This window comes from Leptinotarsa decemlineata, unplaced genomic scaffold (genome assembly GCF_025532065.1).
Source record: "Leptinotarsa decemlineata unplaced genomic scaffold, Ldec_3_MD MMD2_tig00026307_RagTag_RagTag, whole genome shotgun sequence".
NCBI lineage: Eukaryota > Metazoa > Arthropoda > Insecta > Coleoptera > Chrysomelidae > Leptinotarsa > Leptinotarsa decemlineata.
In genome coordinates this window covers 10,701,665-10,728,346 of record NW_027412681.1, presented here as the reverse complement: position 1 = coordinate 10,728,346, position 26,682 = coordinate 10,701,665, and the positions used below count along the sequence as shown (strand labels likewise).

The 26,682-nt window shown below is 33.3% G+C and overlaps 3 protein-coding genes across 4 annotated transcripts in view; 2 read left to right on the top strand and 1 right to left on the bottom strand.

Moving 5' to 3' along the window:
- The first annotated feature begins 624 nt into the window (after positions 1–624).
- On the top strand, positions 625–4,264 carry LOC111506306 (WD repeat-containing protein 89). The gene is made up of 5 exons (XM_023161339.2): positions 625–1,438; positions 1,496–1,725; positions 2,116–2,573; positions 3,885–4,076; positions 4,157–4,264. Exons 1-5 carry the CDS (start codon positions 1,254–1,256, stop codon positions 4,232–4,234), a joined length of 1,143 nt encoding a protein of 380 aa, XP_023017107.2. The 5' UTR covers positions 625–1,253; the 3' UTR covers positions 4,235–4,264.
- On the bottom strand, positions 4,259–19,231 carry LOC111506302 (zinc finger TRAF-type-containing protein 1 homolog). The gene is made up of 6 exons (XM_023161335.2): positions 18,887–19,231; positions 16,532–16,770; positions 11,178–11,389; positions 8,537–8,697; positions 5,098–5,300; positions 4,259–4,779 (listed from the first exon to the last, which is right to left on the bottom strand). Exons 1-6 carry the CDS (start codon positions 19,100–19,102, stop codon positions 4,758–4,760), a joined length of 1,053 nt encoding a protein of 350 aa, XP_023017103.1. The 5' UTR covers positions 19,103–19,231; the 3' UTR covers positions 4,259–4,757.
- A 3,997-nt stretch (positions 19,232–23,228) lies between these two features.
- mute (gon-4 like protein muscle wasted) overlaps positions 23,229–26,682 on the top strand; it is a 33,537-nt gene continuing 30,083 nt past the window's right edge. The window contains exons 1-3 of one of the 2 annotated variants that reach the window (XM_074180930.1): positions 23,229–23,798; positions 23,981–24,125; positions 25,961–26,424. In XM_074180930.1, coding sequence (XP_074037031.1) covers positions 23,449–23,798; positions 23,981–24,125; positions 25,961–26,424 — 959 coding nt within the window. In that variant the 5' untranslated portion in view covers positions 23,229–23,448. The remainder of the gene's footprint in view (positions 23,799–23,980; positions 24,126–25,960; positions 26,425–26,682) is intronic. The other variant, XM_074180929.1, reaches the window with a different exon arrangement.

The following is a 26,682-nucleotide window of genomic DNA, read 5'->3' as shown; positions in this document are numbered from 1 at the left end:
AGCTGATGAACACGCCTTATAATCTTGTGTTTGGGCTTTTCAGATGATTTCTTAGTCATTATTACTGTTCAGTCCGGCCATTTCTGAAGAAGAAGTGATAGTAAAAAAATTGATAGTGTCTAATCACAACTTGAAATTTTAATTATCATCAATTGCACATTCAATTTTATTGAACACAGCAAAATTTGAAGATATTCAATTGCCATTACTGGTCTACTGCGCCGAAGGGAAGCAAAGAACTTAAAAAAAGAGAAGAAGAAGAATTACAAATCAGTTTTCACACGTCTTCTTAATTTTATATCTCAAATATCAGTGTTGCCAAACATGAAACTCCTGAACCATTTTACATGAAAATGCTGAACGTGTTTCCGAAATTTCGCATGGAAATACCTAGTTTGGCAGTTGACACAATTGAGAGAACTCCCATTTGAGACAATCGTTAGGAACTTTCAAAATTTTTGGAAATGAGAAAGTCATTGTGGAATCAAAAACAGTGAAAGAATTTCGGGGAATTCAGCACTAGGTGTGTTTTGTTGGCACTATCTTATTCCAGAATGGGCCAGTCCGGAAAAAAACTTGTTTGCTCTCTGTACTTGATCAAAATATATCGTGCATACGAGGTTTTTTACGATAACCCTACTTATTTGTTTCTGAGAAACAAACATTATCTATCGGATGACTGAAATTCAAAAAATTATTCACTATTTGCATCATCTTTCTATCAGCAACTTCAGAGCTGTTACAACGAGTACTTAAATAAACAGGCATCTTGGTATCCATCGGTGTGACTGACTGACATCTGATAAGCAATTAGTATTTTGTGATTTAGGAATTCAACAATATTCTTTTGGCAATGCTGATTTTGACATAAGTTATAAGCTCATAATAGTCCTAGCATCATATTACCTCTATAAGGCAGATAATCAAGCCAAAAGATCCAATTACGCAACAACGATTCAATTCACGTAATCTAAGTGTCTATCAACAACAAAAGGACGTAATTTGCTTTGAGCAAGACACACTACGTCTCCAGACGAATAAAGTATATATATAGAGCCTCTACGAAGCGACTATTGCATTACATCCTTTATGTAATAGGAGTAGACGGGTATACTGCGCCGTAAGAGAAGCAAAGACCAAAAAAAAGAGAAGAAGAAGTTGTAAAGGTTAACATAATATACAAAAGATAAGTGTCTTATTTACCATTCCTTGCAATTTATCGAAAAATTTATTGGTACGTAGACGAACTACGGATGCTAAAAGCTATGAAGAAAATAAGAGAACTTGAATTAAATGAAAATGATGAAGAATCCGATAGTGGATCGGATTCCGATGAACATAATGTTGCAGAAATTGATAGATTATTTTGCGATTGTATTTGTATTAATGAAACGTTGATTAGGAAAAATGAATACGTTCTTCACGTAGATGCTACAAGGTACAACATTATATACATTTTTCATTTGACTATATAGTTTCATTTTTATGTTTTCAGGGAAAGTAATCCAAATGTAGTAGCAACTCTTTCGGATCACTCATGTGTTGTGTATAACATTCACGGTAATCAGGTTGCAAAAATAGAAGATTTCACCGAACATACCAATAACATAATTGATTGTAGATTCAGTAGCGGCAACAACAATTTGATATATACTGGGGCCAGCGATGGTGTTGTCAAACTCTGGGATATTCGAACACCAAATAAATCTGTCATTAACTTTACAGGTCAGTAAAATAATACCAACATTTAAGGATACAGAAAATATTAATTTCAATGTATCTGAAATCAAAGTTTGTTAGTAGACTTTGCTTTTGGAGGTACAGAGAGACTCAAGATTCAAGAAATCCAGTTGACTTTTATCAGTTATTTTACATATTTTATTAGCAGGGAGTGAGTTAATGAAATAGTTGTAGTTTTCAACAGTTTTGAATGGCCTTATCTCCGAAAAATTGAGTAGGTAGCCATGTTCAGACTTCAGATTCTCAATCAGTAGACAAAAATGTATGAATAATTTTTCAAAAACTATCACAAACAAATATTTACTATCAATTCAAATAATACATGGATTCTAATATATGCTTTAAAAATTTAATTAATATTTCTTCTTCCTGTAGACACCACTGTGGAAAATGGAAAAGACCAGAAACCTTTCAATTGTTTTGACATTTCATGTAATGATAGACTCTTAGCAGCTGGTACTGATTTATCAGGAGGAGACTCTTTTTTATTATTTTGGGACACACGTAGTAAAAAACTACTGGGGGGATACTGGGAATCACATACCGATGATATTACACAGGTTAAATTTCATCCAGATGACACGAATAAGCTAATATCTGGCTCAACTGATGGACTGATAAATGTATATGATTTATCACAAACTTGTGAGGATGATGCGTTGATAGAGTGCCTGAACACAGAATCTTCTATTGAACAACTAACGTGGTTTGAGAAAAATAAAAACTATAGCATCAGTTGCATTACCCACACTTCAGACCTACAGCTATGGAATACAGATGATGCGGAGCCTTATAAGAGAATCAATCGAGCTGAACTTGCTAAAGAAATAAAGGTATATTAATCTCTAAAATATTATTTTATCATTACAAAACATATTCATTGTAATCATTTCTTTTAGTGATATTTATTAATTTTTGGTTATGTTCTGAGACAATCATTGTTTGAGGTCCTTAGTGATTATAAATTGCCTGAATGCCTTCTATAAAAATGTTTTTACTGCTGTTTGGGAACTTTCTGACATATTCATATTCCCGCATCCTTGTAAAGGTCCCTTGTTGATATCTGTCGTATTCTTTGGACATAATTTGGGTTGACTATAAATTGCTTTATTGCCTGTAAGGTTTCTGCTATACAACTATATCTTGTTCAAGTGTCCTCTCACTGGACAGTGCCTATTGAATAGCCCTGTAATTATTCTGAGCCGATCTCTCATTTGTTGAAACAATTCTTCAGTTCTCATTTTGAGCAGTCCTTTTATGTAAAGGTTTTTTTCAAGTATATTGTCACAGTACATTTCATATCGACCCATTTCCTGATCTGATTCTGTACTAAAGATTTTGGTCTATAGGAAAGAAAGTAGTGAATAGATTGATTTTATTTTGATTTGTTTCAAATCATGGATGACTTGGAAAGAAAAACCATTCTCTCTGTCTCTGGTACGGCTTTGTAAAAAAATATCTATTCAAACAACCTCATATCATCTTCTGGATTTTATATATTTCCATATTGACAAAGATTATGTCATATTGCTATTTTTCTGTATATCGAAAGCATTCAATATGATTAATAATTTCTAATTTCTTTTGCAAAAAATAAATAACTTTGGTTTTCCCCATAGTATAGCTTTAAATGAGGTCTTTCGTCAAAGAGAGAAATATGTTTGTTTCAAGTAATAGCTCAGTGTGTCCCCCAGGTTGTGAAACTTGGTTTGCTCAGGGCCCACTTGAAAAACTTTTACTAATTCTGATGTATGTGAATAATTTACCCCAATATGGTATATTGAATGGTCTTATTACTATGTTTGTTGATGACACAAACATTGACCAACTCATTCTCAGATTAAGAACAGCTTTTGCATTGGTGTCAAAATATTTTTTTTTTTTGACAAATTTCATAAAAATATGTCACAGGACTTGCTCAAAATTGGTGATATCCAGGTGTCTGCAGAGATAAAATTCATGGGCTATTATTCAGACTGGAATTTAAACTGGTAAACATAAATTAATTGATATTTAAAAGCTAAAACCGGAAAATCTTATGTATAAATCATTTTTCGGTGCCTATTTCTTAGGTTTTTAAGAATTTTGTTTACAGTTCGTATTTTACTAGTAGATCCTGAAGTGTGTCTTTCCATTTTTTATAGAAGAAGAGTGAAGACTACATTTACATGGCTACGAGTCATCAAGGCAAAAACTGTCTGGTCATTTTGGTCGGTTCCAACTTTGGTAACGGTGAATGCCTGAGGGGCCTGCTAGTGAAGGACAAGAAAATTCATCCATACATTGGTTTCAAAAAGAACAAGCAAAGGATCAGATGCAGTTGGTACAATCCAGACGTAAGTGTGAAGTTGTTCAGCAGATGAACATTGCTAAAAGTTAATTATGTAAAGCAATTTATGAAAATTATTTGTTTTAGGTGAATATTCTTTTGAGCGGAGGTGAAAATGGAATTTTAAATTGTTGGAGGGTGAAGGAAGATGCGATGGTTGTATAGAAATAATGAAATAAACAAACGAGAAACATTTGTAACTCTTTTATTTTCCGAATTAAAATTTCTGTCCTTAATGGCCACATCTGAATTTACAAATATATGCTCGAATCAAACAATATCTTGAAAATTTAAAGATAGGGAGTTTTAGATACTGGAAAATTTTTCTGTTTCAATGAAGCAAAATGTTTCTATTATATTTGGGGGGAAATTTTTTTCCAGAATTCTAATCTCCTGTTTAAATTACAGGTAACAATTACATAATATAAATAATATATATTTCTTGCAAGGTAAATAAAATAGAATCTCTCCATTTATGATAAATAAAATACAATTCCAAAAAAAGTCATGGATATAAGAAATTCAGTTAATTCTAAACTTAAACCTACAGAGATCCAAAAATAACACAAAATAAGGAGTTGCCTGGAAACATCCCTAATGTTAGGGATACACAAAAATTTATTGTAAACAGTTTAAATCAAGGTATGTAAAAAATCATTACATAGCTAAAATATTACAGTAAAAATATTCACTTGGAGAACATTATCAACCTGGAACAAAAAACAATATTTATCAATTATAGGGCTGGATATTGATTCTGCCACAAAAAACATACGTGAAATATTTTGGTGAGCAAAAATTATTCAAACCGAATTTTATCAACCAAATAGTTCACACTATAAAATAATATAAAACATTTTAGAAATTTCATAGTAATGATGTTTACTCAATAGAGATCTCAATGTAAGGCTTCAAGCAGCATGAATGAAGTTAACCAGAAAGTATACCATTTTTTTGACAGAAAAGTATGGATGTACATGCCAAATAAAAACTCACATATTTTGCTAAATGGAAAACTTTGTACTCACCTAAAATTTATTGTAGTAGCAGCAAGGAGACGGTTACATTCTGGGGTGTCTGGTAGAGGAAGCTTTACATAGGGACTCTCGTTATTCTGCTCCGTGAATTCAAATTCATATATTCTTGGCTTCAGATTTATGTCTCCTACTGGGCCTCTTAAAACTATGTAACTGAGACTCAATGGAGTGGCAGATTTTGACTTTAGAATCAACTGTAAAAAATACTCTTTTCAATATTTGAAGACTAGAGAAACCGAACATAGTTTTCTCAATCAATCAATGATGTCAGAAAAGAAACCATTATTTGATTTCACAGATCTGTCGCTATCATGGTTTGAAAGCTTCTTAACTGGCCGATCTCAGCAAGTTACAGTAGGAAATGCTAGGTCAACTATCATTCATATAACGTCGAGAGTACCTCAGGGGTCTCATTGTGCACCTCTTCTGTTCGACATCTTGATGAAATTACATTTTGTTTTGAAAATTCAAACTTTCTAATGTTTGCAGATGATCTTGAAATTCTTAGACCAATAGAAACATTAGACGATGTTATTCTGTTACATGATTTAAATGGATTGAATATGAGATGTATTGAAAACAATATACACATAACATCAGCAAATATAGTTTTATTGGCTTTTACAAAGTGAATAGAAAATTTCACACCTCATACTTCCTGAATGATAATCCACTAACACGTATTGCTTCAATGAAGGTACTAGGAGTTATCTATGACGAGCAATTGCGATTTGTAGATCATATAAATCATACTGCTGTCAATTTGATAACCATTTTATACAAATCACAACATAAATTTCTGATATTCTGTGCCTATAAAATGAATATACATATTGATAATCAAGATTATACAATTCTATTGGACAGTCCTAACCTAGACTTGTTGAGCAGAAGAGAGAATGCTGACAAATTAATTAATGACCTTATTACATTCCCTCAACTTCTCCAGAGAATTCATTTACATGTGCCAAAGAGAATTATCAGGAATAATTTCACTAGTTCGGACTTCCATTGTCTACTATATAAAATAATTTGAAATCCCTGAAACAAGTAAAACGGAATAATTAAAAAAGAATAGTTGAAAATAACAATTATATTAAGCAACAATAAACCTGAAATGAAATGATAGTGAAATAACCTACAAGTAAAAATATAATAATTGAATAAATAAAAATTAAAGGAATGCAAAAAAGAAAATAATAAAAAAATTAAAAAGTGTAGAGATTCCAAGTCACGTTAGTTCACGACGTTTCGATTGTTGGTATCTACAATCGTCTTCGGGTGATGACTGGACTGATTCCTCCGAGAGATGACTATTTTATAGGTCGTTGAAATACTTTCACTTTCTCTACTTTCCATTTTCCGCTTCACTGATTCCGTGAGAGATGACCGATTTGGCGGGAGTTGGTCATTTTCCATTTGATGATGGGTTTCCATATGTTTCGTATATCTACGCTGGCCTGGCTGAATACGTTGTTGGACAACATGTATGCGGCTTCCTTAAATTTTCTCCTGAACCAATGTTCCTCTCTGTGCAAGATCTCAGCTTGGGACCACCCGATGTTGTGTTGATGGGTCCAAACATGGTCTGCTATTCCTGATTTGCTGGTTTCTCCTCGCTGTGTGTGCTTCTTGTGCTCGGCAATGCGAACATTCAATGGCCTCTTAGTTTCACCAATATAGGATTTTCCGCACTCACAGGGTATCCGGTAAATGCAATTCTTGGAATCGCAGTCCGCGTTTGGGGGCCTGGTTTTCAACATTAGAACCTGTTTCAGATCCGGTAACACTATCCGTAGCAGCCTCACGAAAACCAGGCCCCCAAACGCGGACTGCGATTCCAAGAATTGCATTTACCGGATACCCTGTGAGTGCGGAAAATCCTATATTGGTGAAACTAAGAGGCCATTGAATGTTCGCATTGCCGAGCACAAGAAGCACACACAGCGAGGAGAAACCAGCAAATCAGGAATAGCAGACCATGTTTGGACCCATCAACACAACATCGAGTGGTCCCAAGCTGAGATCTTGCACAGAGAGGAACATTGGTTCAGGAGAAAATTTAAGGAAGCCGCATACATGTTGTCCAACAACGTATTCAGCCAGGCCAGCGTAGATATACGAAACATATGGAAACCCATCATCAAACGGAAAATGACCAACTCCCGCCAAATCGGTCATCTCTCACGGAATCAGTGAAGCGGAAAATGGAAAGTAGAAAAAGTGAAAGTATTTCAACGACCTATAAAATAGTCATCTCTCGGAGGAATCAGTCCAGTCATCACCCGAAGACGATTGTAGATACCAACAATCGAAACGTCGTGAACTAACGTGACTTGGAATCTCTACACTTTTTTATTTTTTATTATTTTCTTTTTTGCATTCCTTTAATTTTTATTTATTCAATTATTATATTTTTACTTGTAGGTTATTTCACTATCATTTCATTTCAGGTTTATTGTTGCTTAATATAATTGTTATTTTCAACTATTCTTTTTTAATTATTCCTTTTTACTTGTTTCAGGGATTTCAAATCATTTTATATAGTAGACAATGGAAGTCCGAACTAGTGAAATTCATCACGAAACATTGTCAATCACCTTCAAACAAATCAGGAATAATGATCCTACATCATATAAACTATGGAATTGTATAATCCATAATTCTGTTTATCTGGTGATTTTACTCATTTTCAGTATTTAATTTGATAATTGTATATGAATATTTATTATATTTGATGTTTGTACTACTATAAAAGGGATGATCCCGTGCAATTAATAAATAAAAAAACTTTGAAACAAAGTTAGTTATAATAAAAGCTTGTGTGATGTTTGTTTATGATATTAAATCGAAATTTGAAAATGATAAACATGAGCACTGCTACAACAGATGTCAAAAATCAAACCTTATTTTTCCTAAGCACAAATAAAAAAAAATGTGGAAAAAGGACTGTATAGTGTAGCTGTTAAATTTTACAACCATATACTCATAATGATCTGTTATGTGATATTGAACCAAAGTAATTTGATGCATGAGTTTTTATATTATTATGTTTTCTACGCTGTTAACAGTAGCTTTCAGTATTAATATTTTGTATATATTTTTTTGGTATTTTCTACATTTACACTCATACTTTCAGTCTTGATGTAACGACTGTTCTCTGACATAACTTTTGATTGTATAAATTAAAAACTTCAATAAATCAATCAATATGTACGACTGACTTGATTTGTATATTTTGTATTTGGTTTAATTTTTATTTGTGTAAAAATTTGTGGACACATGCATGTAAACTTTCCGTAAAGCCCTTTTCAAATAATGACAATATCAACTGACAAAAAAAAAATCATCAATGAGAAGCTGAATTACAGTAAATATCAATTTTTGCTTCACCTGGCGAGTGTTGGAAAAAAATTTGGAATCATCTTACCTGGTAAGACATATCCCTTTCGGAACTTTGTGTGGGATCTTTCTGGTTGTTATTTATTCTAGCTTTGACAACCCATTGACAATTGAAAGCGGAAAATCTAGATGACTCGTAAAATAAACGGTGAACAAATTCGTCCGTACGGTATGGCTTCAGCTGCAGCTCTGTAAAATAAAAATAGCTCGAAGTATATGACCATGAAGATTTGTATCTTGATTTTTTAATGTGTTTTCCTAATCAATTCATATTATTTATATCGCTACTGGGTCAGTCGGCTGATATACAATCAGTAACACTCAATAATCTCCAACTGAGTAAAATGGGTCAATAGTGAGATTTATGAATCGTGAAAAGACATACAAATAATATACCCATAGACAGATATTAATTGGTCTTTTAGGTGTACAATCAGTTAATTCAGAAAGCACAAATAAGATTCGTCAGAACTTATTCTGACAGGACTAATTTTGTGATGAAAAAACAATGTTACAAAACACTTTTAGTTAATGAAAGTACGGACCTCCCTGTAAATTTAGTTCAGGAGCGATTGTACAGAGGAGAAGGATGTCTAGTTTACGACTCCAACTGACCTCCCTGTGAATTTAGTTCAGGAGCGAGTCTACAAAGGAGATGGATGTTGAGTTTACGACTCCAACTTACCTCCCTGTAAATCTAGTTCAGGAGCGTGAGTTTCTTATCTCCCCAACTCCTGATCCAACAACTGAACCTTAAAAAAAAAAAGGTTTGGTGGTGCAACCAGGGAACGACTGAGTCGTCTCCTCAAGAGCGGGGTACCTTATGAAACCGCCTTACACCAAAGTCTTGAGCAGCGTATGCAGAATCTGTCTCAGGTGGGAGAACAAACCTCCCATGAGCAGGTTTGCAAACGTTTGCACCAAAACGAGAGGCGAAAAAACCCTGCACGGCTGAATCTAAGGCATCGTCAGGTGTAGCTGACGTGCAAAAGCCCTCATATGGAAAGGTTCGTGAGTATCAAGGTGGGAATCTTGCAACTTGACTAACCGACTACCTCATTAACAGAGCATATACTTTGTGCCTGCCCCGCTGGGGGCCGAATCAGTTCTTTAGAATTCGGCATTCATCTGACCTGAAAGACCACTCACCATACAAATTAATCGGCTTCGAGTGGAATAGGTGTGACCCACAATAAACCCGTGCGGGTTGCGGTGGAGTGTCGAATAGACCCACTCACTTTGGACCTAAGCTAATGAAAGTACATATAACACAGGTATTGAAAAATGTAATAGATATCCAAAACATTAAGAAATGGTTGAAGAAAATGGCGGCTAGAAAACAATATAACCTAATGTGACAGGGCAGACACATGATGCATTTACTCCTTTATATATTAAAAATAAATTACTAGCCTTTCATATTTTTCGAAATTGTGTAGTAGGTAGTCATAATTTTTATGGATAAGAAAAGGGTTCACATAAATCTCTGTGCACCAGAGACAGTTCTTATTGCCTTTTTGTGCATCAGGAATACTTTATTACCCCACAGGATTGGTATATATGGACTAACTAGCTCAACTTTTCATGCAAACACCCAACAACTTGTTGCAGATACATTAGCATTACAGGAAAAAAGAAAAAAACATTTTTCACGTTTCATCAATATTTAACATCAGACACTTAACCCTAAACCAAATTTCTGACTTTTCTTGAGCTTTTTTATACCCTTTTCCAGGTCTGTGGCAAATATATGAGAAACTATGATGCTTTTGTCAACTGCAAAAGCAATACAACGATACGGATTCATATATGTAAAGATATCGTTTAGATATAATATAAATAAGAGAGGACTCGGTACTGAGCCTTGAGGTACCCCAAACTCAATTATTTTACATTCTGTTATATTGTCAGAATCTAGTGAGACACAAAGCATAACAGAATGCAACATACAGACAAATGCTTTACTCAAATCGCAAAGAGCAACATACAAAACTGTATGTTTTCCTTCCTCAAAACCTTTTCTAATATAGTCGACAATTTTTTTTAGAGCTTATGTAGATTGAATTAGTAATTATTCGAGAAATATTAATGCCCATTTTTCAAAATAATTTCAGAAATATTTCCAAAAAAAGGAATTACTGAAATAACATAGGTCTACAGTTTTCAGTATCATCTAGATAACCTTTAAAAATTCTTCTGGAGACTGACCTTTCTCTATGAATGTTTTGAATAACAGATTAGTGGTTTAATGATATATGTATTTTCTTTTATCAATTTACTATTTGGATTATTTTGTAATTAATTGCATACATGTCTAAATTGTTTGATTGATAACCTATTTATTTTGTAGAAATTCATATTGAATGTAGGATAAAAAAATAGCTATTGTCTAATTTCTACTAAGTTTATTGAAGAAAACAACTTTTGTTCCATCATAACAAATAATAAACTCAACAGAAATTAGACAAAAGTTACTTTCTTTATCCTATATAGTAAATGTTTATATTAGGCATGAAGTATATAATGAATATTTAAATGCATATTAAGAGTACTGCTAAAAGATGAACACATATGTAAATGTTTATATAGAGAATGTTCTGAACACTCCAGTGCTTACCAATAGAAGGTAGAAATAAGTTGATATAACATATTAGAATTTCTTTTCTTACCACTGAAAGCAATTCTGTCATATCCCAACAAATCAAAAATACTATCGTAGAGTTTGCGTTCTTCAATCATCTGTTGGTCTATTACTTTCAGGGTTTCCATTACATCTCGTCCGGAACGGTTAGGATGGACACACTCGTTTTCATGTTCGGACCTCTCGTGCATCGGGCCTCTCCAAGGACAACCTATGCGGCTATATTTACAACCTGAAATTCTGGAAATAAATAGATACTCATCAGTTTTAGAAAACATATTCAAAACATCTTTGGCGTTCCTCGACTCACAGAGGTTGATTCAGCTTGATAAATATTTTATCTTTTCAAGTGAGAGACAGAATATCATGTATTGGATACCTCACATGATTTTACAAAAGAATACTGAAATTCAATATGCACTATAATTTGTTGAAAATGTTAATATAAAATTTTTCAATACTAGCATTGACATTTTATTATAATAACAAATTCTTACGGAATATCTTAAAGAAAATATAAATAGATGATTGGCGAATGTTTCTTTCACATATAGTTTGAAAAAAAAAAGTGAGTGGGTCTATTCGATCCTCCCCGCAACCCGCAAGGGTTTATTGTGGATCAAAACTATTCACACTCGGCCAAATAAATCCAGCTTCTGATTAGTTTGTATCGAAGCCGATTAGTTTGTATGGGGATAGGTCTTTCAGGTCAGATGGTAAGAGTACCGAGCTCTGCCGAACTCTAAGAACCTGATTCGGTCCCCAACGGGACAGGCACAAAGTATATGCTCTGCTGTTTCATCATTTTACAAACAGAGGCGACACACACTGTCTTTCGACAGTCCAAGTCTCTGCATATGATGATTCAAATGACAGTGACCTGTAAGAAGGCGTGTTAGACATCGTAGTTCATCCCTACTGTAGTCCAACAACTGTTTGGTATCAAGCTTCGAAGGGTGAATAAAGGCCTTGGAGTGAGCCAATCCTGAAAGATTCTGCCAGAAGTCCATAAATCTTCTTGCCATCCTGGTGTTCAATGTTTGCTTGGCAAAGCCTAAAGCGATGCCAATGACAGGTTCTTTATTATATTTGTACCAACTTGCAAACAAAATGAATGTCCTACTTGTATATCGAAATCTATTTCTTTTATAGTGTGTACAAAATTAGGCTTAATATTTTCAAAAATGATCAAACAAACATTGACTTGTTCTTCTTCATTATACCTCATTGTATTATGTGGTTTCTTGAAACAATTGTCCACAGGGTCAGTTTCTTTGAATGTTTTCAATATCCTTTTCACGGTACCATAAAAGAATCACACGTAAAAGAACCACCACAAGAAGAACGATTTCCACTTTGTCTTGTGTGGATAACATCTATCTAGGTATATATCTATGCTAATATAAATGTGAAAGTTTGTGAGGATGTAGATATGTTTGTGGCTCTTTCACGCCTAAACGACTGAAATGATTTATATGAAACATACATACAGCTTATAAATCAGAATAACATATACGCTACAATTTACAAAGGTTTTGTGTAATGTTAGTCATAATATAAACGATAAGTATAAGTAAGTCGGAAAAATTCTTGCTCCCTGAGAGCTATTTTGGCGTGCGCTGCCTGCCTATATCTTAAATAGTTATAAATAAAAGTCCGCGATTATATCTAACTCTTATGTGGTAGCCACTGTATGCAAAATACTGAGCCATAAATACAATTAAATGGGATACTTTTTTACAATGCACATTTCAGAATATCTGTAAAGTTCTTATAAAAATTGATACAACTGTCGTTTTAAATATTTAATATAGATACATTTTGTCTTTTACATTGAGTAACTTGGACGAATCGTTTAAAAGTTATCACGATAAGATTAACTTGATGCAACGCAGTGAACCATTAAGCGTCGCGTCTACTGTAAGACGACGATGGACGACTTGCAGGAGTAGAGGGGCGGTCAAAGCAATGAAACGCCATCGCCGAGCGACCCGAACGCGGGCAGACGCATGAGGGCAGACGTCGTTGACGGTTACTTATAGGTAGCATAATTCGATTTTCGAAGCTATTCATTACTTAGTGCAGTTGGCATATTTTTTTAGTTACTGTATTCTCAAAGTAAAAATATAAATTACTAGCTGCTGGCCGCTCACATATTAACGTATAGCCGAAGCTACTGAACTTAGAATCTTGAAATATGCAGGTAGGTTCTTTGTATAGCGTAAATAAGCATCAAGAAAGGAAATCAGGAACTTCCACCCCCAAGGGGGAAAATAGAGGTTCAAAGTATTTATTGAATTTCGACAGTTTTGAAGTTGGAAACCTGAAGTTTTGGAATGATAAATAAATATTGTAACTATTTGTTTAACTTGGTCTGTCACGAAACTCAATGTAACAAGCCAAAAACCATAAAACTTATTTGTGAAAAACTCGATTATTGACGAATTTCTGGTCTGGGCAAGATCACTCTGGCATTCATCAAAATTATGAAATTTGAATTATGTTCTGTTCGAATCGGTAGAGCGAGAATAAAATAATTTAAAAAATTCGAAAAAAAGTCCAAAGATTGATGGCCTTCAAACCCGAAAAATAGGGACACTGAAAACCTCGGCCACGAACGCCTAAACGTTTTGTCATAAATAAAAATATTCCCAAATAGAACATGAAACTATAATACAAGAGGATCAGATCTTATGAGGAGGAAGAATCACAAATGGTCTTGATATTCTATAACCACTGAGGTTCTCTCTTAATTTTTGTTATTAAACATATACAAGCATCTGATCTTTATGTTTCTACCTTAAAGACAACAAACAGATGCTGAATGTGAAACTAAAGTATCTGTTATATCAACAACAAATAAAATAAGAAAAATATATAAGGACATACTGGTTGATGACATTATCTGAATTTCAACATACAGAGGTACTATGTGTTATTTGTTATTCTTACTGACTGATAAGTTGATGTTTTTATGATGTGTTGTTTGCATATCAGTATTTCCTCAAGATTATCATTCATTGCAATTTGACTGAAATTACTTGTGAAAAGATAAAGAATCTGAAAATAATGAATACTTCGTGCTTAAACTGCCTTGAGATTATATATACAGGAATATTTGACAAGTATGAGTCACAATTAGAATTAAACATTAGCAAATATCCAAATTAGAAGAGCTACTGGTAATAAAACAAATCTTCGATGATTGGAATACACTGTAAATGGTAGAAATATTTGATGTGATGGAATTTGCCGATACTTGATGAAAATCCATGACGTATTCAAGTAACACTAAATTCTGACATTTCCATACTAACTAAATTCCACTTAATCTGTGCTTCAAATACCTACCTAGATAATGTATAATAACATAACAGAACATTTTTTCAAGAACCAAATAAACAAGGCTAATGGCTAGTGATAATGACATTATATTTACAAGAGCAGACAAAGGTTGAACTGTTATTTCTATAGATAAAAAAGAATACCTTAGTAAAACTCTAGATTTACTTAATTCAGGAACCTACGATATTCTGAGTGATGATCCACAGTTGGTGAAATAGGTGAAAGAAACCCCTGAAGTGCATAGAACTAGTTATGGTTGAAATTACATAAAACCCATTTTCCAATTAGACCTGTGGCGTCGTTTGTAACGGTTCCATCCGTGAAAATTTCAGAATTGCTCATACAATTAATCGAAATTTACACCAATTTCAAACCGCGATTTAGAATAAATAAGACATATCAATCAGAAAACATAATAATGAAAACGTAACTTTTTCTGATAACGCTAAATTAATATCGTTTGATGTCTAAAATTTATTTCCCACTATTTTGCCAATTGAAACAATTCAGCTGGTAGAGCTTCTCTTAGAGAAAAATCTTGTATATACTCCAGTAAAACAGGAAATTTTAGATTTACTTACTATTTGTTTATCTCAAAATTATTTCCAATTCAGATTGGGTATGGCTATTTTTTTTAAATCGGTGTCTTGAAAGCAGTACAAAATATTTTCAATTTTCAAAAAATAGTTTTATGCAAAATGAAGCAACCTGATTATTATAAAAAAAAAAGTATAAGATCAGCCACAATCCACAGCAGTCCACTGCTGTGGATTGTGGCTTATTTGCATTCACCTGCGACTTAAGAAAACCCGTAAGAAAAAGTCTAACGGGGTCAAATCGCACGATTTCGGTGGCCAGTGCAAACCACCTCCACGTTAGATCACCATGCCCTCAAATCGCTCATGGAGAATATCCAATGTGGCGTGAGCCGTTCTGTTCAAACCACATGTCATTGGTGTGCAGATCATCCAATTCAGGCCAAAAGAAGTTGGTAATCATCGACCTATAGTGCTCGCCTTTGACAGTGATGGCCTGGCCAGAGTCGTTCTCAAACAGTGACTTTTTCGGGATGTATTTGAAAGCTCTTCGATCTCATGTGGATTGGTATCATCCCTAATTCGACAATTTTGTTTGTTCACGTATCCATTCATCTAGAAATGGGCATCATGGCTGTCGATGATTTTTTTTATGAAAATTAGACTCAGTTGCCAACTGATCCTGAACCCATTCAGCTAACACACGTCGTTGTCTATGGTCGTTCTGGGTCAGTTGAATGTTGTTAGGGTTCAGGCTCAAGTCACAATGAAAAATTCGCCAAGTTGTGGTCTGCGAAAGGCCGAGTTCTTGTGAGCGACGCGAAATCGACTACCTCGGATTCTCCTGCACACTCTCTCAGACAGTGGCAATGCTTTCGGAAGATCTTGCATTTTGTCGCCGTACGGGTGTTGGCCGATCGTTTACTGAACCAGTGGACCTAAATTTATCCACCACATTGCGAATAGTCCTCTCAGTAGAATGATTATGGCGACCGTAAAATGGCCGGGGCGCGCGTTACGTTGGCCGAACAGAACACCCATTTTGATAAATATAATTTTTGACACATATAATTACAATACTAAACAAAAAGATCAAATGTGTTTTTTCTTCCGACCTTTACAGATTAGCTAAAATTCACCCACAGACTACTTCAAAGATATAAGGCCCTTTCAAACCAAAAATTCTCAATCAAGTTCAAACATGTTCTTATGTTGTGTGTGTTCTTACTCTGTATGAATATTATCAAGCATTCGTTTAAAGTTTAAATTATTATAAGTCTATATAAATAAGTATGTTTGACAGTCACTATCATTCTATGTCTTCATTTTCTGAACTGTATGTATATATTTCAACCTTTCATTCCTATGTTGTATGTCATGTAGTTTTGACTTATCTTTCAGCTGTATTGCTCAAAATGTTATAAAAGTGGTCAATAAATCCCTGTTTCATTCTGTTCTTATCAGACTAGCAACATTTTTTCACAGTTAAACTTTTACGAACCTTTCTTCACATTCCGTCTCTTCGTGTCTGGTTAGAGAGTTCCTGGGGAATTGCTTGTTGCAAAACTGGCACTCGGCCGGCAATTCGGATACGGCATTTTCGACGGCCAGATTTCTGGTGGCCGTAGTTTTGCTAATCTCCACGCGACAGCTTGGGCAAGTGGCTGTCTCCTCGCGGAGTCTCGCATCGGCCAAAATATGAGTGAAGCATCCGGCACACATTAAGTGACCATTGCTGCACTGTAAATACGCACGAAAAAAAATTATTCAAAGAATATGAACCAGGCTGAGTTTAATTTCCTTTCTGATCAAAAATGTACTCAATTGATTATGGATAATAAGATAACAAGATATATGTAATGGTTATGGTCAATTCTTAGTTCGGAGGCGTTTCTTGTTCGTAATATGACCTATATTGTGGATGGGAACATATTTTTAATCAGCATGTCATATTATTACTTCGTCTTAAGGAATGATTTCGAAGGTGAAACATGTTCTGATGAATAATGGTTGGTATACATTAGTAAAGGTAATTTAAAATTAAACATTTGAAAAAAATTCCCTGAACTATTTTGTAGATAATTGCACAATAGAGTCAAATTAAAAAATATTGACAATCTTAATCCAAAAATAAGAAAAAATATAAAATAATATCCATAACGAATTGTTATTTATGAAGAGATGCAAACACATTTTTCTGAACAATGTGGTATAGCATTGATGTAGATTATCATTATTGAACTTAATACCGATTTCAACATCAGATATAAATATACTCAAATTAACAAGAAAAATTTATGAATATATGTACATTCGTTTATAATACCGAAAAAATTTATCACAATTTTAAAATTTTAATATGATTAATCAATTGCAGACTCCAAAGTTGACAATGTTGAAATACGGGAATGTTCTTGGCAATGTTCTGAATCAAATGACTTCTTTCTTTAATATATTGTTTCATTCATTAGTTTGAAATAAACTTCTAGCAAAACCTCTTCTAGCAGGCAGGTATTCAAAAACATTCTGAACCTTGACACATAAAAATAATTGATTTTTATTTTTCAACTCTAAATAAAACCTTAACAACGACCATGTTTATACTGACAGCTTCTATCACCTTGAAAAGGGGATTGAACTCATTTCTATCATTTTTTAATTAATAGGTACATTGAAGAAAGACAAATAATTTTCAATCCGTTTTTCAAGTGGAAAAGCTGTGGTAATAAATGAAATCAGTCATTTTATTTTTTCCTGGGTTTGGTGTCAAAAATTTCCAACCATTACAAAGATAATTACCAATCATGTAATGAGAAAAATTTTTGTGAAAAACTTACCAATCCTCTTCTTACCCTGGAATTAACATAAAAATTATCAATATAGTGTTTTTAATTTAATCTAAAACAGTTTAAATGTGATTTGTATTTTTCTACATTACCTTTTTTCGAAACAAGATTTTTTACTATAGTAGATTGACCTTTGCAGTATAATTTACCTTCCAAAGTATGTAGTTAGGTACTTTTTCATTTACAAAATTTTTCACCTGACCGCATAATATAATACCTACCTACCTACTCAGTAAAGAATATTGATTTTTTTTTAATAGTAGTTGTCCTTGAAGCGAGAATGATTTGAATCATCATAATGCAGTTCATTTGCTTCACCAACCTACCTTTTTTTTTCTAGCATTTTACTACGCATCACTGAACATAGTTATCATGACATATTAAACCATAAAATCAAAGGAATGGGTTAGGAAAAAACTAAAACTAGCAGTGAAGTAAACGACTACCATAAATGAAATTTCAGAGATTTATTCATTTTTTCAAACACTCACGATTACACGCTTACAAAAAATTCAAAATACAAATAATTATTTCTTATAAAAATGACTAGAATTTATATCACCTATTACATTCTCAGTCATATTTTATTCTGAATATAATTTAAGACTATACTACAATTAGGTATATCATTGACAATACTTAATTTCTTACTCTTTTCAATATTTGACAACAATAAACAAAATACATTATTTACGAACATATGCGCATTAATAAAGTCTCTTGAGTAATGTTTACACCCGAGATTGTATCGTCAATTAGAGATAATTATAGTAAGACAGGAAACAAAATGACTTCACAGAACAAAGACTTGAAAGCACAAGAATATAAAAAGAACCCCTGCCCTGATTCTGTTTTGCTACAGACAAACGAGTAAAATCAATATCAACTCGCCTGCATGAGCTGCTGCAATGAAAAACAGAACAAAGAAAAATAAAAACTATAAACGTATTACGTAATGAATTTTTTTGTAATTATGCAATTAAGCAAAATGCAGACATTTTGGAACTTACCTGATATACGGCAGCTCGGGGTAGGTCTAGACATACTGCGCAGCACAAAATTCCTCCCAATCTATCCTCCAACTTATACTTCTTTTCATCTCCCAGTTTGGTTGAAACTTTACGCCTTTTTGACTCGGGCTCTGCAAATTCTTCATGTTTTTCGATACTATCGATGTTTTGAGAAGAAATTTCGCTACTTGAAGGAGATGGCTGAGTTTCTGACATAGTTAACCAATTGAGTATTGTACAGCACTCTCCACTCAACTACTTTCCTATCACTGGCTAAACATTGAACAGCTGAGAATGAAATAGGATTAACATCTCCCACAATGCCAGAAAACAGCTGACATAAAATTGACAGGGGCCGATAGTATTGCGCATCTTCCTTTCCTCTTCTCTCTCAATAAACGTTTGTAGCCACGCCTTCTGTCTGCCTTTGTCATTGATTACAATGTTGCCTTTTATTCCTTCAAAGAATTCATGAACTTTGCTTCCAAGCAAGTCAGTTTGACCGAAACCTTTCTTTTTTTTTTAAAAGAAAAATTGAAAATTTCTGTTTTTTACCACTTTTATTTGTAACTAACATTACTGCAGTTTCGTCCTATATGGACATTCTCAAACTTATACAATAAACTCAGCTTATATTATGTTTATTGTTTAAGTTCGAAAATGTCCATATAACTCAGTTTATTTTGAGTTTATTGTATAAGTTTGAGAATGTCCATATAGGACGAAACTGCAGTAATGTTAGTTACAAATAAAAGTGGTAAAAAACATAGAAATTTTCATTTCTCTTTTCATTATGATGTCCTAACACGTAGTAACGGCTACATCCATCAATTTATTTATTTTTTTTATCGTTAATATCCAAACTAGCGGGTTCAAAATGGGATGTTCATGAAAAATTACTAGGGTCCACCATAGTGCAAGAAGAAAAGTCCATTCTTGACTCTTTGCATAAAAAATAACCACCTAGGTAGATCCTGCTTCCCTCTTAACAATCTCAGATTAACTTCTAAAGTGTTATCCCTAGCAAGAGTCAGTCGATGCTGAGCATCTGATCAACGGACTGAATACTTTAGTTTTGAGCGTGTCAACAAATCAGTAGAGCAAAACCCCAGATCAACACACATTAGTGGTTTCCAAAGTTAAACTCTCTAAAATACTGTCCGAACGTGTTAAATGACATATTTACAACGATACTGTGTATCATTAGCTCAAAAATTTCGCCTACATCGTCGTGTACACGCATACACCCTCTAGATGTCCGTTTGCAATTGCGGCAGACATCTCCAGGAAGATCTGTGAGGATGATAACTGTGAGAATTTTTAATGATAGAATAACATCACATAATCACTTAATGAGAAATCATAAATAAACTGACATCGCGAGAATATCAGCAACATATATAATAACTAATAACTTACTGGTACTACACCAAAAAACATGATCATGAAAATCGTATCAATCAATAACACCTTTTTTAGAATTGATTGAATTAATGATTATGATATCAAATCATCATGATTGATTGAAACTTAAATTTATTTGTGAAGGCACGATATTTGTCAATCGAAAAGTTTCATACATATGTTTTTATTTCTTTTCACCAATTTATATGTTTAATTTGTCATTTTATACTCATTTTTACTGTAAATTAAATTCTGTAATTTTTTTCAAAGAAATATTTCATGACTCAATAAATCATGGGCCCTGAAGAAGGATAGATTATTTGGATAAATAGCTTCGCAGAATTATAACAATAAACAGAAAAAAATATTTTCCTATTAACAATCTTTGCTCACAAGCACAAACCACTTACTCTACTGTAAGTGGTTTTTGGTCACAAGTATAACGCTAAAAGAACCAGTAGTCCAACTATCCCTACTTTTTGATAATAATCACAGCGCACATGATGGAATCGTAGAAGGTAGTTCTTGGATGTGCCGTGAATCGCATTGATAATCTGCAACGTTTTCATGTCTAAAATTTTTCATATAATTTACCGCTTTTGGTCTATCAGACTAACGACATTTCGTTTATAATCATAATAAAGAGAAGTTTTGGTGTGGCTACTGATTATACAAGATTGGATATAAGACAGAAGAATGCTTTCACAAATATGGTGGTTATGTCATAAAATAAATGTATAGATATAAGCACAAGTGTATAATATATGTTAGGAATTTGTAAAAAAAACTATCTTCTCATTATGGAAAATATATATTTTCATTTTAGAGCATATCCAAATTTTAACCAGGATATATTTGGAAATTTACAGTACCTCCATACAATACCTACCTCCATATTTGTTGAGTTGTTAGAGAATCATGTTATCTTTTTCCACAACTTTCTGTGATGCAAAATGTTGAAAAATTATAAAAGAGCAATGCTCAACAATGAGGATTTTCCAATGGATTATTTGTTATCATTGTTAGCGAAGTTGGGAATTTTTTTTCCATCGAATTTTCAAACCGACAGTTGAAATGCTAGAAAACGAATAAAAAAGGAAAAAATCAAGAACTACTGAATTTGCAAAATTTATAAATATAATTTTCTTCTTTCGTGAATATCACCTTAATATTTATAGTTTAAGTATTATAATTGTAATATGAGCATTAATTCATCCGTTGATTATATTGTTTACCATGCTATTTTCTGCATGCAATCTCATGCCACGTACCAGTTTTGCAACAACTAGATTCATTTATTGTATATAGAAATATAATATTTTGTACTTATATATATCTAAATGTATTCAAGAAGTGTATTTGTAGCAGATGCAAATTATATATATCCATCAGCTGATTAACGGAAAAAAAAAGATTTTTTTTAACAGGTCCAGGGCTTGGTGAATGAATGAATGACAAATTCAATTGAATTATTTTTTGGGAAAGAAAGTTTTTGGCTTCCTACTACTCCATCTTGATATAAAAAAATGTATTAGCACAAACAAAAAATATGGCAACACTCATTACCAACAATAGTCAGATTATCAGAAGATTTTATCAGTTTATTTTTTAATATGGAGTCATTGAATTATTTTTCAAACTCAATCGAAGATTCATTTATCGAATATTAAATACCTAATAGTGTCATATACAGTTTTAAATTAATGCAGATAATAAGTCATTGCCATGGCTTTGAATATTTGGAACGACAAACGTGGGATACCTGCAGAAGGGAGTGTAACGAGAGCTGTCATTGAGAAAACTGTCAATTCATATATCACTTATAGTGCAATACAATAGTTACAGAAGATTCCTAACTCTTTCACACTCATCCCAATTCAATATGTGTTTTTTTCATTGAGTAATGGCATGATATATTGATATCATCAAAATTTTCATTATTATTATTTTCATACACTGGCACCAAGCTTAGATATATTTTGAGAAATCGTTCAGAAACGATAGACGTTGCCGACCGATGTTTCACCCATTTCTAGTCCCCATGTAGGCTGTTATGGCAAACACCTGTCAGATCAACTACTCCCTTTTCTTGTGCCATGACGGGTATTGCATTATATAAAAAAATCCTTGTGCAGTGTTCCTCAGAGTACAGGAATCGAGTTACAAGGGCATCCTAGCTGAATTTTATTTCGATACGGGCAGGGTGACCACCTGCAGGAAAATATTGGCCAGAAAACAACTAGTATCCCTAACAGACATTAAATAGCATGTGGAATCTATTTGTGTAATGTTCCCCAAAGATGACACTTTTGCAGTGATATTTGTAAAAAAACAACAAGTATTACTCTTGTTGCATTGTTGCAATGTTGTTGCATTTCATCAGTACCGGCTGGGTTGAACGAGCAAACCATTTCTTTTTATTCGTTTGAAACTCTCCCACACGCATTCCGAACTTTGTTCGATATTATACGTTTTATTTTATTTATACAGTATGCAAAAATTTGCATTTTCATTCAGTTCTGAGCTATGTTTGAATTAACAAATCCCTTTAGCTCATCGGTAACTTATTTTCAAATCGATTGAAAATTTGAAACAAACATACAAGAAGCGAGTAAAAACGTGGAACAATTTGGATGAAAAAATGAAAGCGTCCATAATAGATTACATTACTTCAAAATACTCATTTAATTTCCCATGAAATTTGTTTTACTGTCAAGAAGATTATATTTATTATTTACTTGTTGGGCAGTGTATGAAATATCAAATGCTGACAAATCCACTCGTGGCAGGAATATATGGATGCGCAGTAGTTCTAAAAAAATAAAACTTTGAGACAGAAATATCCATGGTTCTGATGAAAGGAACAACTGATTAGCATTATACAATATACATTATACTCACTGGTGCCACCATCGGTAAAAAAATTCCCCGTTGAGGACGAGATTCAAGAGAATTAAGAATGAACATCGACTGTAAGATCTTACACTCGAGGCCATGAAAAAAAAAGTAGAATATTTATTTATTAATTTAGTCCAATCAGAAGTCACAACAAATCACAATAAACAGTTCAATGAGTTCAATTCAAACTCAAATACGAAAATGCAAGATACTTCACACGTTTAGGCTATAAAATATTTTTAATTTCATTAGTGGAAGTCATGGAAGAATTAGATGAATCATTCTCAAGTACTTCCAGTAGTGACGAGGAAGACTCTTCTTCTGATGATACTTTGAAAATTGATATAGAAAGTCCCAAAAAGATAAAACCACCAGTGGTTCTTAGTGAAGACGAAAGGCTTTTTATCGAGAGTATTGAAGATGAAATCGAAAGACGTCTTGAAGAGAAAGCTGCTAAAACAAAGCTAAATGTAGTGAATGTGAAAAACATAATTAAACAAGTTGTCACTAATGAATATGTGTTGGCTCTGGTAAAAAGAGCCGAAAATCCTAGTACCTGTGAGGAGCCTGTTTCTGATTTCGAACCGAAGTTGACAAGAGCAAAAGCAAAGTACTTTGTCTATTTCATTCGTAGTTATCAATTTTAGACATAATAGTTTTCAGATTCAAATTCTAGATTGCAATGTGTTGAAAGAGGCCCCAACTCTCTTAGTAATACAGCCTATAAAGTTTTTTATTAAGTGTTTAATAAATATTTTAAAAAGTTATATACCCTATATTTTTATTGTGTAGGGAACTGTCGGTACCATTTCCTCTAGCAGCATGGGAGTCACCTGAAGATACTTCTGATACTTCTGAAGTTCAGGTTTTGCTGACGGAAGATTTACAGGAAGATGATTCAGGTGAAGAGTATGTTCCAGGGGATGAAGTAGCAGGGGTAGGTGAAATTCATTATTTGAATCTCGGTATTTAAAAAATATCACCTGATCAGGATAATATTTGTTTTGAACATGGCGCAATTCAATTGTTCATGAGGTAAGAAATTTGAAATAGAAATTACCTGATTAATGAAAAAAACTCACTAAGTTATGAAGATGAATTGTAATGAATAAAACAGACTAAAATTGAGATAAAGAAAGAAAATACACACTAGCAGTCTTCAAGTGAGTCTTCTACTCTTATTATGAAATCACATATATTATAAGGACTCATTTCAATAAGAACATTTTTCAATTTTTTGAGAATAAAAAATGGTAGTTCTCTTATTTTATTGGGAAGTAATTTGAAGTGATGAATTCCTATTGACTTGCTTGTATCTATTCATACATACATTGTTTGAGAAGATCAGTATTGATACCACATATATCTTAGGTTTTCTTAGTTTTTCAACTTTTAACAATGCTGAAGATTTCTTCCTTGCTGAAGAACTTCATATAAATAGATTTAACTTACAGAACTTGGGCATAAAGGTGGTATATTAACAATATTCTCTGTAAAAAAATTCATCACAAAAATCTACATCAATGAAAGTAGAGTTCATTAAAGCCAGCATTTCTAATGATAAACCAATGTATAGTATTTCAAGTGTTTTATCATTGAAAATATTGGTCTCAATAAACTATATCTTTATTTCAAATTTATTACCCCATAAGCAACTCAATGGCGCCGTGTACAATGATTTCGTTGTTACCCTGTGTATAAAATTATATATGTAGTAGTTTCATAGATTCATACTGAAAACTTATTAGATTATAAAACAAATTTATGTGCAGGAATTTTTTCATAGAGGTTTGAAATCTTGAGGATTAAAATAAATTTTTGCATAGTGCTGCCTACAAAATGGATGTTCAGATGGACCAGCGAAATAAGTACACTGATAAAACAGGCGGGTTCAGGCTGATTTATTATTTCTATTTAAATTATTCCCAGGTGGAATTAATTTCCCAGAACTTCTATCTTTGGTTGGCCTGAGAGTCAAGCAAGGAGTAACAAGAGACAATTATGTCTTTAGTCTATAGATTAATGTCCTGTATGTTTGTTATTTTTTAGTGTCGGTGCTGGTTTTGATTGTTTTATTGAGCATTCAGTTTTTAAATTGCCTTTTATTTTATATATTTCAATATTTGACCGAATTTTGTAAATATTTTTGGATCAAAGTATATTTTTATACATGTATATTTTACAAACTTGTAACTTAGGTTTTTCCCATGAATAAATAAATGAATATTTTGTAGGTTTGTAAACATGACAGCCTTCAAATTTTGAGCAGAGTTCAACTCAGCATTGTTTCAAATCTAACCTCATGAAGTTTATAAAAATCTTATTTTATTTACATATTTATTTTATTTATTTGTATCTACTAGTCTAGTATATATCCTATTATTCATATCATTGTTTATCAATTTTAGTATTGTAAAAAAGGCAAAAATAAGTCAATAAATTACAGTCTTTTCACATCATTCTTATATTATTCCAAAGAAGAATTAAGAAGTTCTAAATCCACATTGTTAGTCTCAAAATTCCACCTATCGACTCATTCTGGTCATAGTTGGTATGATAAAAAGGTACTTTGAAGATTTCTGCATTTCTGGTTCTCTTTGTATTCACATTTGAAGTTATAAGTTCAACAAGTTCTGGGGAATTATTGCTACCATTGATTATTTTGTCAATTAGTGTAATATCTGATTCTAATCTTCTATGAGCCGGAGTAATCAAGTTAAGAATGTTAATGAAGTTATTATTATTATTGATTGGACTTTTTTTTTGTCTCAGAGTGAAGAAGATGGTGAGAGTATTACATTCAGTAATCCACCTTCCGTGGAGCCACTCCCTACACCTACCCCACCTCCGGCACCTACCCCACCTCCGGCACCTACCCCACCTCTGGCACCTACCCTACCTCCGGCACCTACCACACCTCTGGTACCTACCCCACCTCCGGCACCTACCCTACCTTCGGCACCTACCCTACCTCCGGCACCTACCCTACCTCCGGCACCTACCACACCTCTGGCACCTACTCCACCTCCGGCACCTACCCCACCTCCGGCACCTACTCCACCTCCGGTACCTACTCTACCTCCGGCACCTACTCCACCTCCAATACTTACCCCATCTCTGGTTTCTACCAGCAAAACTTCTGAGACTAATTGGACGGATGATGGTATTTTTAAAATCCCTTGGACCAAAGACAAAGAAGAATCTACTGATGCAACAACAATTGCCAAGCGTACTAGGTACGGTAATTCAAGTCAATATGAATCATTTTTGTAGTTACAGTAAAATCAACATGATTATTTTTGGAATTTGACAGTCAACAATTTGTTCAAGTAGAAATGAACAACTTTTTGGTAAAAGGCAAAAACATCTCTTATGAAGACGCCATCTATGAGAATTTTTCTTGATATAATAGTTTATTGAAATAGGAAACCTAATTTACATACAAAAATTACATGTAGAAATATTAAGAAAAAAAATTTACATTGACTTTCTGA

Bases quoted from the DNA above. Each gene is read 5' to 3' on its own strand.
- LOC111506306 (XM_023161339.2), top strand. From the start codon at position 1,254: ATGCTAAAAGCTATGAAGAAAATAAGAGAACTTGAATTAAATGAAAAT. The intron at 1,439-1,495 runs GTACAACATTAT...TTATGTTTTCAG, and splicing joins CTTCACGTAGATGCTACAAG to GGAAAGTAATCCAAATGTAG. The intron at 4,077-4,156 runs GTAAGTGTGAAG...TATTTGTTTTAG, and splicing joins GCAGTTGGTACAATCCAGAC to GTGAATATTCTTTTGAGCGG.
- LOC111506302 (XM_023161335.2), bottom strand. From the start codon at position 19,102: ATGTCAGAAACTCAGCCATCTCCTTCAAGTAGCGAAATTTCTTCTCAA. The intron at 5,301-8,536 runs GTAAGATGATTC...TATTTTTTACAG, and splicing joins AAAGGGATATGTCTTACCAG to TTGATTCTAAAGTCAAAATC. The intron at 4,780-5,097 runs GTGAGTACAAAG...TTTTTGTTCCAG, and splicing joins GCTACTACAATAAATTTTAG to GTTGATAATGTTCTCCAAGT.